Source organism: Apium graveolens, chromosome 1 (genome assembly GCF_009905375.1).
Source record: "Apium graveolens cultivar Ventura chromosome 1, ASM990537v1, whole genome shotgun sequence".
NCBI lineage: Eukaryota > Viridiplantae > Streptophyta > Magnoliopsida > Apiales > Apiaceae > Apium > Apium graveolens.
In genome coordinates, this window is record NC_133647.1 from 42067705 (window position 1) to 42086183 (window position 18479).

General features: G+C 36.9%; 1 protein-coding gene across 1 annotated transcript; it reads left to right on the top strand.

The window, feature by feature from the left end:
- Positions 1–2486: 2486 nt before the first annotated feature.
- Positions 2487–3178, top strand: LOC141666132 (uncharacterized). Its single transcript, XM_074472142.1, has 2 exons — positions 2487–3072; positions 3162–3178. The coding sequence occupies exons 1-2, from the start codon at positions 2487–2489 to the stop codon at positions 3176–3178; spliced, it is 603 nt and encodes a 200-aa protein (XP_074328243.1).
- Positions 3179–18479: the final 15301 nt, after the last annotated feature.

Below are 18479 nucleotides of genomic sequence, written 5' to 3' on the forward strand. Positions count from 1 at the left end.
ACTTAATTAATAATAACTAGGATTTTCAGATTTATTAAAATTCTAAATTAGTTTAGGGTTAGAAGTCTTTTTCTCTTGCCTATAGAACATCTTTCTAAGCCTTAACTAGGGTTTGACGTTTTTATAAGATAAAAAAATACAAACCCTAGTAGTTTGAGAGAAAAGAGAGAGAGAAAAGGCGGCTTCTGGTTTACGAGTGCTAGTGCACGATCATCATCCGTTCGATCATTCGTGTGGATACATTCAAGGTGTAGATCATTTCGCGACAGGATACGTGGTGATTGTTGAAAGCTTGGACCTCCATTAGACAACAGAAATTGTAAAGCTTCTTAAGGTAAACATCAAAATTACGAATTAAAATTTTCTTCTCGCATGGATCCTGCGATGGGTTTCAACTTTCTGGTTTTTACAGTTTTAAACTTAGTTTCCGCGGAATTTTATGCCTAGAAACCTAACAATGGTATCAAAACTACTTGCGAAAGGTTTTAATTCATTTGTGTGTTTACTGATTTTGATGATAATATCATGTATACAATCTGCCATGACTATATGTATGCGATTTATATATTATGTATGTGTTGATAATTTTCCATGATAGATATTTGATATTATGCATGTGTTGATGATCTTCTATGATAAATATGATGATATTATGTATACTGATGATCTGTCATGATAGATATGAAGATATTATGCATGTATTGATGATCTGAGATAACTATTGTTATGGTTAATTGTGTTCGGACACAATGGGGGACTGGAACATATAGTATAAGATATGATATGTAGCTCTAAAATTGAGATTTCTGTATAAGACTGGGGTTGCCGCCTTGGGACCCCGCCCGGGGGCTGCCGCCCCCGAACCCCCGCCCAGGGGGCTGCCGCCCCGGACCCCATTATATTTTTTAAGTTCTTTATTTGTTTACTTGAGCATAGTGTTGGTTATGGCCTTAAGACTTTTAGATTAAAGTTTATGGTTTTGGTTTTATAAATACGACTTGCATGTCGTTTTCATTATTCTTGTAACTTTTTAACCTCGAATATAACTTGGATTTTCTTATGTAAGTACATTAGTTTAGTTTATTTCAATTTAATGTACTTTTAGAAGGGGTGGTCCAAGAGGAGGAGTAACTACGAAGACAAGAAGAATGAAGACTTGTAATTGTATTTATATTTTTCACTAAATATTGACCTTGACTCTTTCATTAGCTCGAAAGGATCACATAGGATAAAGGTCATAACCAAGCACATTTATATACCGCACTTTACATATTGATGTATGAATGTATGTGTAGAATAGTTAATGATGCATGCTTTAATTAGATTAATCAAGCAAGAATGTATGTATTAGATACGTCACCCATGCCATGCATGCTTAAATAAGGTAAAATCTGTAACGACTCAAGATTTTAAAATTTACAAACGATCATGAGATTCTCGTGTTTATGAAGCACATAATAAAATATGAATCTTCTTTATTTCTGACATGGGGTGATTTTGTCAAAAATAAGTTCATTGAACTGGTAAGGTTGTGGGTTTTAAGTGAGACTGATGTGACTCCCTCACTACCTGGAAATCAAACCATTGACGAGTATTGAGTTGAAGTATTTTATTTAAGGAAAAATTGGGAATCTCTTTATGATGGGATCATGATCATTTTAATATTAACAAAACCCTAAAGTGTTTATTAAGTTGTTTAGATGCCTTCCAATATATCCAACGCATTAACCCCTAGATCGATAAGGATTGGGTTCGCAAGAGTGAAGTACTCACATCTATCATGTGAGATGCGTTGAAGTATATTGATACTTTCTGACTATTGGGTTTGACTTAACTGAGTTACCACAATAAGATTGTGAACTTAGAGGCATGGAGTTTGGCGAGATTTATTAGATAAATATGAACAAATGTTATTCCACCGAACTATCCAAGAGTTATATAGTTGATATAATTGACAAATGTTGTCTACCTTATTTAATCATGTTTTAGGAGTAAATCCAAAGTTGAACTAAAACATTGTAAAATTTGGGTCTTAGTTCACTAGAAAGGATATAGAAGATATTCTTTCGGAATTAATAGTTAGGGCTATTGATTTGATAAAAATAGTGGGAGATATATATTTTGAATACATATGAATAATCACTTGAACCTAATTTAATAATAATCTATAGACTAATTCATTTTATGCATTTTAATATTGTAGATATCAAATGGCAAACAACTCAAACAACTTCTCTGTGCGATTGGTCCTTGAGAAGGAAAAGCTGCCAGGAACAAACTCCCTTGATTGGAAAAGGAACTTGAGGATAGTCCTCGGGCAGGAGTGAAAGCTCCATGTCATTGATGTTCTTTGCCCTGGACCTCTTCTTGAAGGTGCAACACGTGTTCAACAAGCTGCTTATCATGAACATATAGACGATGACACGGATGTCACCTGTTTGATGCTAGCGACTATAAGTCCTGAGCTTCAGAAACAACATGAGCATATGGATGCTTATGTCATAATTGAGAACCTTAAACGTATGTTTGAAGGACATGCTCATCAAGAGAGGTTTAATACAAGCAAAGATTTGTATGCATGCAAACAGGGCGATCGTGATCCGGTTAGACCGCATGTTCTGAAGATGATTGGATATATGGAGTACCTTGCTACTCTGGGTTCTGCAATTGGTCCGGAAGCCCAGATAGATCTGATCTTACAATCTTTGAATAGCAACTATGCTCAGTTTGTAATGAATTACAACATGAATAAAATAGACAAGGCACCTACCGAATTATTGGCTATGTTAAAAACTGTTGAGACCAACATTCAGAAGGCGTCCCCTTCTCCCATAATGATGGTGAATACAGGGAGTGCCAAAGGGAAAGGTAAATGGAAAGGCAAGAAAAGGATGGGATCCAAACCTGCTGTTACTCCTAAAACTGCTCCCAAACAGTCTTTAAATCCTGGAGGTGGTGTTGCAAAGGGTGATACTTGTCACTATTGCAAGAAACTGGGTCATTGGCAGAGAAACTGTCATGCTTATTTGGAGGATCTGAAGAAGAAGAAGGATACCAGAGCTTTTGATTCAGGTATTTATGTTATAGAAGTAAATTTGTATACTTCTACATCTTGGGTATTAGATACTGGATGTGGTTCTTACATTTGTATAAATGTGTAGGAACTGCTGGGAAGTAGGACATTGGCAAAGGGAGAAGTCGACCTACGTGTTAGTAATGGAGCAAAGGTTGCTGCTTTAGCTATAGGGACTTACCAATTATCGTTGCCCACTAGGCTTGTTTTAGAACTAGATTATTGCTTTTACATGCCTTCAATTTACAGAAATATTATTTCGGTTTCTTGTTTGGACAAGAAAGGTTTTTCGTTTTCGATTCAGAATAATAGTTGTTCCTTTTTTTTGAATAATGTTACCTATGGGGTTGCACGTTTGTTTAATGGTTTATATGTTCTTGATTTAGATAATCCTATCTATAACATAAATAATAATAAACGTATTAAGATGAAAGACTCAAATTATACATACCTCTAGCATTGTCATTTAGGTCACATAATTGAGAAACGCATTTCTAAATTATATCAAGATGGTTACTTGGATAAGTTTGATTTTGAATCATATGAAGAATATAAATCTTGTCTAATTGGCAAAGTGGCTAAAGCTCCTTTTACCGGACAAGGTGAAAGGGCCACCAAACGATAAGGACTTATACATAATGATGTAAGTGATCCAATGCGTACGATCGAAAGAGGTGGCTTTTACTACTTCATTATGTTTAGTGATGATTTCAGTAGATATGGATATGTATACCTTTTAAAGAAAAAATCCGATTCTTTTGAAAAGTTTGAAGAATACAAGGCCGAAGTGGAAAAGCAAACATGGGAAAGTATAAAAGTTCTATGATCAGATCGTGGAGGAGAATACTTAAGCCTCGAGTTTAAACGTTTCTTGAAGGAGTGTGGTATCGTATCACAGCTTACTCCTCCTGGAACTCCTCAATGGAATGGAGTTTCTGAGAGGAGAACTCATACCTTGTTGGACATGGTGCGATCGATGATGAGTCTAGCAGATCTTCCAATAAGTTTCTGGGGTTATGATCTAGAAACGGCTGGATATACACTAAACTGAGTTCCAACTAAATCGGTTCAAAAGACTTCATATGAGATATGGACTGAGAAACATCACAATATATCGTTTATGAAAGTATGAGGTTGCGAAGCATTTGTGAAACGCTTGGTGTCTTACAAGCTAGGACCAAAATCGGATAAATGTTATTTTTGTGGGATATCCTGAAGAAAATAAAAGGTATAGTTTCCATAATCCTACCGAGAACAAAGTGTTTGTTGCTCGAACCGCTGTATTTCTTGAAAGAGAGTTACTTTCCAAGAAAAATAGTTGGAGGATTATTGATCTCGATGAATATCGAGATGTACAAAATAACATTAAACTAGAGTTGGAAGGTGGGAAGGATGTACATCAAGATGTTCCTTCTCCAGAAACATAGTTTGTTCGTAGATCTAGTAGGACTTTTCATGAGCCAGGGAGATATTATGGATTTCTCTTGACTCAAGATGACGATGTGATGCTCATAGACAATGATGAACCTCTTACCTACCAAAACGCTATGAACAGCCCGGACTCCAAGAGATGGCTAGAGGCCATGAATTGCGAGATGGAATCCATGTATCAAAATATAGTATGGACTTTAGTTGATCCACCTGAAGGGGTAAAACCTGTACAGTGCAAGTGGTTTTTCAAAAGGAAGACTGACATAGATGGTAAAGTATAGACCTATAAGGCGCGACTAGTGGCAAAAAGTTTCAAACAAATTCATGGTATAGACTATGATGAGACTTTTTCACCAGTTGCTATCATCAAGTCCATCAGGATTTTACTAGCAATAGCTGCTTACTACGACCATGAGATTTGGAAAATGGATATCAAAACCTCTTTCTTAAATGGGAGCCTTGAAGAGGATGCATACATGATACAACCTGAGGGTTTTATCGATTGCAAGTTTCCTAAGATGGTCTGTAAGTTGCTTCGATCTATTTATGGATTGAAGCAAGCCTCAAGAAGATGGAATCGTCATTTTGATAAAATAGTCAAAAAAATGGCTTTATTCAAAATGAAGATGAACCATATGTTTACAAGAAAGTTATTAAGAGCCATGTGGCATTCCTTGTACTATATGTAGATGACATATTACTAATATGGAATGACATACCTTCTCTATAGGCTGTTAAGACTTGTTTGGGAAATAGTTTCTCGATAAAGAACTTAGGCAATGCTATCTATATATTAGGGATCAAGATCTATAGAGATAGATCACGGAGATTAATTGGCCTATGTCAGATTACATACATTGACAAAGTTCTGCATCATTTTGGGATGCAAGAGGCAAAAAGAGGATATGTCCCAATATCTCATGGGATAGTGATCTCAAAAGATAATTGCCCTAAATCATTAGATGATAAGGGCCGTATGAGCAAAGTCCCATATGATTCGACAATTGGATCTATAATATATGTGCTAATATGTACTTGTCTGATGTTTCGTATACCTTGAGCATGACGAGCATATACCAGTCTAATCCAGGTGAGGGTCACTGGACAACTATCAACAATATTCTTAAGTCCTTAAAGAGGACTACAGATTCATTCTTGGTGTATGGAGGAGATGAGAACTAGTTGTAAAAGGTTACATTGATGCTAGCTTCCAAATAGATAGAGATGATTCAGTATCTCAGTCATGTTTTGTGTTTTGTCTTAATGGAGGTGCTGCAAGCTAGAAGAGTTCAAAGCAAGAGACATTAGCTGATTTTACAATGGAAGCTGAGTATATTACTGCTAGTGAAGTAGTCAAAGAGGCTGTTTGGATGCGGAAATTTATAACGGGACTTGGTGTGGTTCCATCGATCCAGATCTAGTTGATCTCTATTGCGATAATAATGGAGCCATTGCGCAGGCTAAAAAACCAAGGGCCCATTCCAGAGCAAAGCATACACATAGATGATATTACTTTCTTCAAGAGATTAATGAGAGAGGAGATATACATATATGTAAAGTGCATATTGATGATAATGTTGCAGACCCACTGACTAGGGCTTTGTCGCAGCAGAAAAACGATGGTCATACTAGTTCCATGGGTATTAGATACATGGGTTATTAGCTCTAGTGCAAGTGGGAGATTGTTAGTGTTTGTGCCCTTGAGAAAACACTATTATGTTTTATTTATGACATTTAGATTATTAATGTTTATGTTCTATCGATTATTCTTTTAATAATTTATTAAGTCTTAATTTACTGTGATAAAAATATTAGATTAATAAATATTCTTGGAATATGATATGAATTATATATCTCTAAGTACGTGACTTAGAAATGAGATTATATGAATATTATCGATATTCCTAAATATCCCTAGTCGAGTATTATTATTAAGGGACAATAGTAATGCATTAATACTACTGTGTTTGTTGACTGATGATCACATCTCATTGATCATAGGTATAGAGATGCTAAAGTCAAAAACACAAGCAGATGTAAATATACATGATGCTGGATAGACCGAATGTGAGATTCAACATGTCTGTTGTGTCATAAGTAATTCTCAAAATGATAATGATGTAATGGTCCTTCGACTTAAAATCATTATATTTCTACATGATGATTAATATACTTTGATACATCAAAAGTTTCCTTTGATAGGGTAATGATGAAAGTGGAATTCGGGTATATTAGGAATCGTGTGAGAAATATGAATGATCTGGAAATGATTTAACCTCCTAATTTTATAGAGATATTACTGGCCTTTTGTGTGAGCTAGACTATAAAATGCGTGGTGCCGCGCTCAAATATTGATTTGAAATGATTGTCTACTCATTGATCAAGAAAACTTGGATTAAACTATGAATAGGATGACACATATATTGTGCAACACATGCCTGTACAATAACAAGACTAAGTCAAACTTACAACCCTAAGTAAGTTGTATTGTAATCTTAGTTTGAATTTTGTATTGTAACATTTAAAGTCTGTAAAAATTTCAAAGAGCAGAGTGGAGTCTTTTTCCGTAAACAGTATCAAGCCTAAGAATTCTATCTGGAAGAAGATCAAGAAGATCATGCCTCTGAAGAATTATGAAGAAGCTTGGAGTTGAATAAATCTGTTTTGAGAAAAATATTCTAAGTCAAGAACTCTACCAGTCACAGATTAAGTGTTATAGAAGAAGTCATTCGAGAACTCCAGAATGAATTATAGAAAAGTCAGGAAAGCTACTAGAGAACTCAGAGATATCAGAAAGCCAAATTGAAGACATGAAGATTGGAGATATCGACAAGTCATTTCTTCACTAGAGAAATCTGAGATATCGATAAGTCAAAATATCACTAGAGAACTCTGAGTTGTCGACAAGTTAATTGGTCACTAGAGAACTCAGAGATATCGATAAGCAAGTTGATCATTCTAGAACAAAGCACATTGATGTAAGGTACCATTTTATTAGAGAACATGCTACAAATGGTTCCACTGAGCTCATTTTTGTTCCAAAAGAAAACAATTAGCTGACATTTTTATTAAACCTTTGGATGAAGCAACTTTCACTAGACTGTTGGATTTTAATCGCAGCGGAAGCATGTAAAAGCACTTTTACACATACAAAATCCAAATAAAAGCATATAAATCGTGGTAAAAACATATGGATCGATTACTAACCTTTAATAGCGATCCAAAAGCAACGATCGGAGATCCTTAGCAGCTGCTCCTCAAACGTGAAGCACTCCACCGGTATCCACCAAAAAAATGATGCTAAGGAGGAGGAGGAGGTGGAGAGAATTAGGTTTTATAAAATTTTGGGGTTAGAATAAAAATAAGGTTTATAATAGTATATTTATAGGCAAAATTTTCAGCTGAAATTTTCCCACAAATATTATTATTATTATCCCATTTATTATTCTCATTAATAATTAAAATACCTTTTAATTATTAATCCTTTTTCTAAACACTTTAGAAATAATTCTCTCTCTTGATTTAATTTCCAAAAATTAAATCCTTTAATTAATAATATTAAGAACTTTTCTTAATTAATTTATAATCAATTAAATCTCATTTAATCAATTATTAAATTTGCCAATTAATTATTTATTTCATAAATAAATAATTATTAGCCATTATTAATTAATTCCTCCACCATTAAATCATTCTCTTTTTATGGTGTGACCCTATAGGTTCAATATTAAGCCGGTAGTAGAAATAAATAATAATAAAACTATTTTATCATTATTTATATAAATTTTCTAATTTATTAAATATGATTAATTAATTAATCACATTTATTCTACATCGTGAGGGATACTTCTCAGCATATCGCGACTATCCGGATAATATGAATTCACTGCTTAGAATACCAAGAACCTATTCAGTGAATGGTTACCGTACAATAAACTCCTTCTACCCTATAATGTCCCGATTAAATACAAGGCATGGATCTTGTGTCAAGCCTATCTAATTTAATCACTTGCTTACCATTTACTATGCTTAGTTCTATGCAAATCAGAAACTCCTTTCTAATTTCATTCACTCTGGCCAGAGATTCCTGAACTAGCATAAGTGGATCAGCCTTGAACATTCGCTTCCTTCACTGGAAGGGGTAGATCCTTTATTGATCATACACTATCTTCGTGTACAAATTCCTATACCCAGTAGAGCCCTAATAATTGTCCCTGGAGACTAAGAACTAAACCAAAGCATAGTTCAGTGTACACAAGATTACTATGATGACCTCAAGTCTAAGGATACTTGTACAACTATCACTATGTGAACAACTGCTGACACGTGAGTGAACTCCATCAGTTGTTCAGCTGGGCGAGTCATGTTCAGTGAACTTATTCTATAATAAGCACCTACATACTAGCTATAGTGTCACCACACAAATATCTATGAGAACAGACATCCTTCATAATGAAGCAAGCATAGTATGTACCAATCTTTGCGGATTATTAATTACCAGTTAGTAATCCTATGATCAGGAACTATTTAAGTTTAGAGTTATCATCTTTTAGGTCTCACTATTATGATCTCATCATAATCCATAAAAAGCTTTACTCTAAACTATGGTATATCTTATTTAAACACTTAAATAGATAAAGCCCGTAATAAAAACAAAACTAGTCTTTTATTAATATCAATGAAATCAAAACAGATTACACAGGAAGTTATTCCTAAATCCTAATACATGATTGGACTTAGGACATATTCCTTTCAATCTCCCACTTGTACTAAAGCCAATCACTTTGGTATCTAATTCCCATCTAGTTTATGACGATCAAAGTGACTTTCATAAAGTAGCTTTGTGAGTGGGTCTGCTATGTTGTTATGTGTGTCAACTCTATTTCAATACAACACAAGAAATGTTATCGCGCTCCCACTAACCCTTTTCTAGACGCATGGTTCATCTACGTTTTTGATAAAATCAAACTCTTTGATTGTCTCATCAAAACGAATGTTCCATCTTTCGAGAAGCTTGCTTTAAACCACATATGGTTCGCAGCAGCTTACACACTAGGTTTTCATTTCCCTTGGAAAGAAAACCATCTGGCCATTTGCCAGATTTCATAGTTGTAGTAAGCAACAATCGCAAGCAAAATCCGAACTGATTTTAACAGGGCTACAGGTAAAAGGTTTCATCAAAGTCAATCCATTACCTTTGTTTGAATCCTTTTCCCAAAAGTCTGGCCTTAAAGGTCTCCACCTGGCCATCTACTCTAATCATTCTTTCGTATACCGTATACATAGATTCCTTTTCGGATTTCATGGCACTATGCCATTTCTCTGAGTCAACACTACTCATAGCCTCATTATAGGTCATAGGGTCATCATCATCAATGATCGACAACTCAAGGCCATATTTCCTCTCAGGTTGGCGAGACACTCTCCCTGACCTACGAATGGGCTGTTCCACAGAAGGTTATTCAGTCAGAACAGGTGTTTCCACTTGATCCGTAGTAGTTTATGCTTCTTGAACTTCATCAAGTTCAATTTTGCTCCCACTGTTTCCTTCAAGGATAAACTCCTTTTCCAGGAAGTTAGCATGTCTGGAGACAAACACCCGATGATCGGTGTAAAAGTAATACCCTAAAGTCTCTTTAGGATATCCCACAAAACTACATTTTAGGGATCGATATTCCAGCTTATCTGGGTCAACTTTCTTGACATAAGCTGGACATCCCCAAATCTTAACGTGTTTAAGACTCGGTTTCCTTTCTTTCCATATCTCATACGAAGTTTGAGGAACATATTTGGAAGGCACCTTATTCAGTACATATGCTGAGGTTTCCAATGCATAACCCCATAGGAATACTGGAAGATTTGCATAGCTCATCATGGACCGAACTATGTCTAACAAAGTTCGATTTCTCCTTTCAGATACCAATCTGGAAGCGTCCATTGGGAGACTATACCATTTACTTCGAGATAATCCAGAAACTCTCCATTCAAGTATTCACCACCTCGATCTAATCGAAGAATTATAATACTATGTTTGGTTTATTTCTCCACTTCATACTTATACTCTTTGAACTTTTCAAAGGCTTTAGACTTGTGTTTCATCAAACACATATCTGAATCTAGATCTATTATCCATGAAAGTAATGAAGTATGAAAATCCACCCATGGCTTACGTAGACATTGGTCCACATACATCTGTGTGTACCATTCCTAGCAAATTTGCAGCCCTCTCTCCATGTCTACTAAATGGAGACTGCAGTGCCACAATGAAGTGAGATTTTCATCATCCCTTTTCTTTTATTAGTTTGTTCAATCTGAAGTAAATTATATCACATTTATACAGACCATTATTTAAAGTACCACGCCCATAAAGAATATTATTTCTAAGAATAGAACATTCATTATTCTCAATAATAAATGAAAATCCAGCCAAGCCTAACATGGGAATAATATTCCTCACAATCGAGGGAATAAAATAACAATTATTTAAAACAATAGACTTGCCCGTAGGCATATGTAAATGAAATGATTCTACATCTTCAGCAGCAACTCTTGCTCCATTTCCCATCAGTAGAATCACCTCCTCTTCCTCAAGAGTCCTACTTCTCCTTGGTCCCTACAACAAATTGCAGATATGAGAACCACAGGCGGTATCTAATACCCAAGTAGAAATTTGATTTAATGACATGTTCACTTCTATCATGAACATACCTGAATCAGAAGCGGCACTCTCACTACCCTTCTTCTTCTTCAATTCTGCAAGGTAAACCTTGCAGTTCCTCTTCCAGTGCCCCACATTGTTATAGTGAAAGCAAACAACTTTGCTCTTGAGGTCTTCAGCTTTTGGTGGAACCGGCATTTTCTCACCTACTTTCTTCTTCTTGGAAGAGTTCCTCTTCCTTTTCTTAGGATTGGAACCTTCACCAATTAGAAGAACAGAACTTTTCTTAGGGGGAAAATTCGATTCCGCAGTCTTCAACATGTTGTGGAGTTCAGGCAGGCTGACATCCAACTTATTCATGTGAAAGTTCACAACAAACTGCGAGAACGAACTCGGAAGCGATTGCAAGACCAAGTCTTGGCTCAGCTCCCCATCCATGGAAAAACCAAGTTGTCCAAGACGTTCAATCAAATTGATCATCTTAAGTACATGGTCATTCACAGATGATCCCTCAAACATCCTACAACCAAACAACTCCTTCGATATCTCATGTCGAGCTGTCCTCCCCGCCACATCATACAACTCTTGTAGATGCATGAGGATAGTGTGAGCATCTATATGCTCATGTTGCTTTGCATGATGCATTGAGCAACATTTGCATCATCTATCCACTTACGATACATAACATGTTTATCATTATGTGCATCAATAGCAGGTTCAGTAGGCTTAGGTGAGTCAATCACGTATTCCAGCTTCTCAATCCTGAGAACAATTCTCAAGTTTCGAAGCCAGTCAGCATAATTAGGACCAGTCAACTTGTGAGCATCTAGTATGCTCCTCAGTGATAGTGCAGAAGACATAACGTACAAAGTAAATCTGTAAATGATAAACACATAACAACACTTAGCAAATATTCGATTTCATTTTTAAAACATTATATGAATCGTGTTTTTATTCATAAGTGGCTCCCACTAGTTTATCTAATTTATTCAACCCCCTACGTGAAAAATTAAGCATTCATAATGCTAGTGGGAATAGGGATCCTACATTCCATTACACAACCCCGGCTGTGGCACGAACCGCCATGTAATGTTCAATAGGCAGACAACTCTTATCAATTACATCTAATGTTATTCCCTAATCAAACTTTAGCCTCCTGAATAATTGAGTCACGGCTGTGGCATGATAACTCAATATTCTAAGTCAAGTCTAACACAACATTTAGTACAATTGAATCAGTCCCCAAAGGCCCACGGCTGTGGCACGTACCGACCTTTAGATTCTTATTCAATGTACACATCTCTATGTAATAGACAAGTATTTCTTATTTCGAAATCAAAGCCCTCGGCTGTGGCACGAAACGATAATGATTTAGAAATAAGAACTACTTTCTATCATGTTGGAAGGCTATGACCAACACAAGCCCGTTGTGTCATTGGCCAATTACTACTTGATATTATTTAATTTTAGAGGGATTATATTACGTTACAATCATAATCATATTATAAAGAAATTCTTCCTTTTAAATTAAATATTTCAAATCAATAATCAATAATCAGATGATTCCCAGATCGGGTGGAGCATTGTCAAGAGGCGTCACTTAATAACCCTTTCTTACAGATAGAAATCTGTTGTTGACAGAATCATCCTTTTCTCTCATATCAAAAATTCATATTCAATTACGTGTTTCATAAACATAAGAATCTCATTATTGTATTCATAATATTATTATTAAGGTTATGAAACAATTTCACTATACTAGATTGTCTAACAAGCGCCTTATGTTCATTTAAGTTCACCTAAATCTATCATCGCATGATAAACTAAGCATATATCACATATATAAACATGAATAAACATCAAGGTAGGCATGTTATATCATCTAGCATATTGGTCTAAGCATTATACATCTCTATGTATCACATGAAGCATTTAAAAGCAGTTAAAACAGTTAAAAACAGTTTTAAAACACTTTCGGAAATATAAACAGTTCAAAACTTTTATATAAACTAAAATTTGATCACTCCATTATATCCGTCTCGGAAAAACAAATCCAACGATATATTGCACGCCCAAAACGGAGTTACGAAACTCCCAGAAATCAAATTTAAAAATAACAGACCGGCTGTAACGCATTACAGGAACGCGTTACAAGCCCTGTAACGCATTCCGGTAATGCGTTACAAACCTTTTAAGCCATTAAAAGGTGTAACGCATTCCGTGAATGCGCCACAGGGTGTAACGCATTCCCGGAATGCGCGACACCCCTTTCCCTTCTCTTGCAGCAGCCGACAACTGCGCCTGTCAGTTTCTTTTGCTTTTTTTTTCATTATTACACAGCCGCCTTTACATTTCTCGAATGCCGTGCCTTTACATCTGTGCTTGTCTGTCTTCTTTCTTTCCGTGCATTCAACAAACAGTAACAGAACAGCAGCAGGTGCATAATATATATACTTACAATTTATATATATATATGATTATTTAATTACGAATTTAATTGCAACAACTTCAAAAATTTATAATAAAAAATCTATACATCATAAAATTATGAAAAAAATACCCAGACGATCTATAACACTTGTAGAACCCAATCAGCATTCAAAATTATTCTGAGAAACAATTTCTCATCAGACAAAATTAATCCATGATATAACTTGTAAAAATTATAATTAATTCATACAAGCACATAAAATTCTGAAATTTTTACCACAGATCTATATGCATACAACCTAGGCTCTAATACCATTGTTGGATTTTAATCGTAGAGGAGGCATGGTAAAACACTTTTACATATACAAAATCCAAATAAAAGCATATAAATCGTGGTAAAAATATATGGATCGATTACTAACCTTTAATAGCGATCCAAAAGCAACGATCGGAGATCCTTAGCAGCTGCTCCTAAAACGTGAAGCACTCCACTGGTATCCACCAAGAAAACGATGCTAAGAAAGAGGAGGAGGAGGTGGAGAGAATTAGGTTTTATAAAATTTTGGGGTTAGAATAAAAATAAGGTTTATAATAGTATATTTATAGGCAAAATTTTTAGCTGAAATTTTCCCATAAATATTATTATTATTATCCCATTTATTATTCTCATTAATAATTAAAACACCTTTTAATTATTAATCCTTTTTCTAAACACTTTAGAAATTGTTATGGATAAAAAACTAAGGTTATTATTTGCTGTATTTATTACTAAGATTCGGGAGCTCAAGGCCTTTAATGGCTGCTCTCGTGTTTCGTGGCTCGATCTACATTTACGAGATGCCTACGTATCTCCGTGAATTAGAGAATCAAGCCAAAAAACGTAGTTCTGATCTGTGGGGTGAGGCCCCTTATATAGAAGTTGGGAGTCCTTGAATTGGACTTGGTATAGGAGACTTGGTGGGCAAGTCTCATAATTAGAATGGATTTTGGAGTCCTAGATAGTAGGAAACTGATTCCTTATCCTTTTAGGTGGCCTTGAGGCTAATCTATAAGGATTTATATCCTTATCGGGACTTTTCTCAATAGCTGATTTTTCCCTTATTAATTAATTACGAAATTAATTAATAATCAGGGCTTTTGGGCCTTCTTTATTCCATCAGGCCTGATCTGGTCCATCAGGCTTAACCTTTCCGGTCTGAGTATCATGTATCTTTTTATTGGGCCTAGCAGCCCACACCTTGCAGTATTTAATTATTCTATCATAATTTATTTATCCCTATCATTTGCCCCCCAACTTTTGGGAAACATTGATTAGGTTTCGCAGAAGTTAAGTCTATTCGTTCCCTTACATGGTTTCGTTTTTCCGTAAAGTGTGGAGCGACCTACACATTTACAATGAATTTTCCTTTTATTCAGGAATTATCTTAATTTTCAGGAATTTTTCCCTTATTTCCGGGATTTTTCCCTAATTTTCTGGATTTTTCCCTAATTTTCTGGAATTTTTCCCTAATTTTCTGGGATTTTCCCTAATTTTCTGGGACTTATCCTTAATTTTCTGGATTTTTCCCTAATTTCCCGGGACTTATCCTTAATTTTCTGGCTTAAAATCGATCAGAATGCATTCAAAATCGATCAGGATGCAGACAAACTCGATCAAGATGCAGCCAAAATCGATCAGGATGCAGCCAAAATCGATCAGGATCCTGATCGAATTAGCTCAGGATCTTACACTCTGGTCGACAGGATTCCTGGTCGATTTCGATCAGGATTCTGACCGAATTGGCCTTTAAAGTGACAACCTAGTCGATTGTTACACGGGCTTAATCGACCAGGATTCCTGATCGATTTCGATCAGGACTCTGATCGAATTAAGTGGCTCTCGACCATTCTGATCGAATGGAATATCGATCAGGACTCTCTTCTCTGTCGATCAGGACTCTGATCGATCTTAGGGGATTTCTTCCCTCCTGTTCGAATAAGATATCGATCAGGACTCTCTTCTGTGTCGATCAGGACTCTGATCGATCTTAGGGGATTTCTTCCAACCTGTTCGAATAAGATATTGATCAGGACCCTCTTTTGCATCGATCAGGACTCTGATCGAACCATATTAAGGTTCTGTTCGATTTTTGACTTTTTAAATTCCACAGGAGCTTCTAGATTGTTCCTGATACTTCTTGTAGATGGGCCTCTAGGTTGGGCCTGGCTAAATGGGCCTAAAAACGCCTCGTATTCCGAGCTTTTCGCCTATATAAGTGTAGTGTGGAGTGAGAATCCTCACTTCACTTCCCACTTCTCATTTTCTCTCATAATTTTCTCTAGAGTTCTCCCTTTGAGAAGGCGATTTCCGGCTACCAAAGCCACCGCAGCTCCACCATTTTCAAGTATTTCTGGGTTTCAAACCTTCAACCGAAGCATATCAATGGCGGACCGTGACCTGGCTCGTTTGCAGAAGATGAATGTCTCTAAAAGAGGTACAAACATTCAAATTCAATCTCCATATACTTCCCTCATTGATATGATTAACTCAAGAGGTGATGAATATCCTTCTCTATCTGAGTTAGATTCGTATACTCATGGTAACACTTTTCATGAGTTAGATGGTAGGATAGAGTCTATGAACACCCTGTACAGACTTCCACCCCACCTTAGGATCACTCCAGCCACCCCTGGGGATAGGACTTGTAATTGGGAGGGGGATACCCTGTTCATTTATCGAGGAGCCCTGACCGCAGGTCTTAGGTTCCCATTCCATGAATTTATTCCTCGTTTACTAGCCGATGTACGAATCAACCCTTGTCAACTCCCTCCTAACGCCTGGAGGAACATTATCTGTTTTATGGTCCTTTGTCTCAGGAATAGCTTCCCTCTTTCCGTAGCTGTCTTTAGGAAAGTTTTCCAATTCTATAATAGTTCCATGAGTCAGCCGGGCTGGGTTTTAATTCGCCAACGGCCCAAAATTCCCCATATCTTTGATAGTAACTCAATAGTCGAGAACAACCCTAAATGGAGGGATGAGTTTGTCAGGCTGACCTGGGCTGGAGGTGATTGGGCCACACTCTTCCGTAGGCCATTTTTCAAAGTATCAGATGGTAGTCCTGGTAGCATCAGATTAACTGATGAGGAGGAGGTGGCCTACCAAGCCTTAATTTCAGATGATGGGAAAACAGACACCTGGACCCTTTTAGAGGAGTTTTCCTTGAAGAAAGTTGGTCTCTCCCAGGCCAGTGATAAGGGTAAATTTATACCTGCGTAATTATTTTTCCTTCTTTAATCGCGCTTTTTCTTTTTTCTGGATTTTAACATTCCTTCTACTTTTCCTTTCAGCTTGTGAGGCTATTAATAATGTCAATAGGCCCAAGGAGGGGGAATCTGGCCGCCAGAAGAGGGCCAAGTTAAACAGGGACCCCAGGAGCAAACCTGACGGTCCTTCTTTCCTTAAGCCCCACGTCCCGGTGGTTGAGCTGGGGGACGATGTGGATCCTCCACTTAAGGCACATTCCTTCAGGCCTAACTGGGGCTTCAGGAGGAGCGATACGGTGGTTGGATCCACCAAACATGCCAAGGATTGGTCGTACCATTCCATCACTCCCCACGATTTCACTGACATTGTTACGGGGAGTGATATCGAGACTATTGAGCTTCTGGGTTCTCAAGCCCAAGCTGCGGTAATTTTCTTTTTTCTTCTCTTCCTTTTGTGAATTTCAACTTTTCTTGTATCCCAATGAATTTGTGCTAACTCATACATATTTCTTTGCAGAGTAATACCTATTTCCAGGCGGCCCTAACTCTGATGATTTTGAGAAGGAGATGAAGAAGTGGGAGGAGAGAGCCAAGGTCCTGGAGAAGAAGCTGGACACGAAGAAAGAGGAGCTGGCTAAGGCTCATTCCGAGCTGGTGAAACTTAGGAGCGATAAGGATAAGCTCATTGATGACTACATGGATTCTGACAAGTTTAAGAATCTCATGGAGATTCATGATGATGGTCTTTATTCCCTACAGTTTACTCAGGGATGGGATACGGCCGTAAAGGCAGTTTCTGAGAAGCACCCGGGCTTAGTCGACCCTAAGGACTTTATAAGTCCCGAGCAGGCTGAGTCGGAGGACAGCATAGACGCCCTCTTCAACTCCCCTCAGCCAGATGATTGCATCTTGGATCCTAACACTGCTTCTCCTCCCGCTTCTCCTGCGAAGGACGCTGAAGGCGCTGATAAGGAGAAAGAGAATGAAGGCTCCCGCATGGAGGAGTAGTTTTTCTATTCTGTAATTTTATCCTTAACTTATGTCTGGACTTTTGTTTGTATTAAAACTTATTACCCTCCGGGGCTATTTTATATGCTACTTTCCTTATTTGCATTCTCTCCTTCATTTTTCCGATACTTTAATATTCAAACTTGGCTTAATGGGCCACACAAGTATTATCACAACTCAAACCTCCATAGGTTGAAATAATTTCGAACTCTTCAATTTCAAGTCTGGTTTTCCAAAACCTTACATAATATGGGTTCGACCCTGATCTATAATAGCTAAAAAATAAAAATCCTATGCAAACAAAGCTTCAAGGTGCTTTTAAACCTACTTGTCATAATGACAAGTGAGAATCGTACTTCGACCATCTTACACGTAGTAAACCTTCAGGTTTTGTGCGTGCTAGGTTCTTGGGACTTCAAAACCATCCATAGTCTCCAGCTTGTAGGTTCCTCTACCCTGAACGCTCTTGACTCTATACGGCCCTTCCCAATTTTGGGGCAAGCTTTCCTTTCTGTCCGACACCAGAAGCCTCTATTTTTCTCAAGACTAGGTCACCTTGTTTGAAAAACCTCTCTTTAACCCTTAGGTTGTAGTAGAATGAAGCCTTTTTTCTGATATTCTACTATCTTTGCATGT

Coding starts and splice junctions, on each gene's coding strand:
- LOC141666132 (XM_074472142.1), top strand. CDS start 2,487: ATGGATGCTTATGTCATAATTGAGAACCTTAAACGTATGTTTGAAGGA.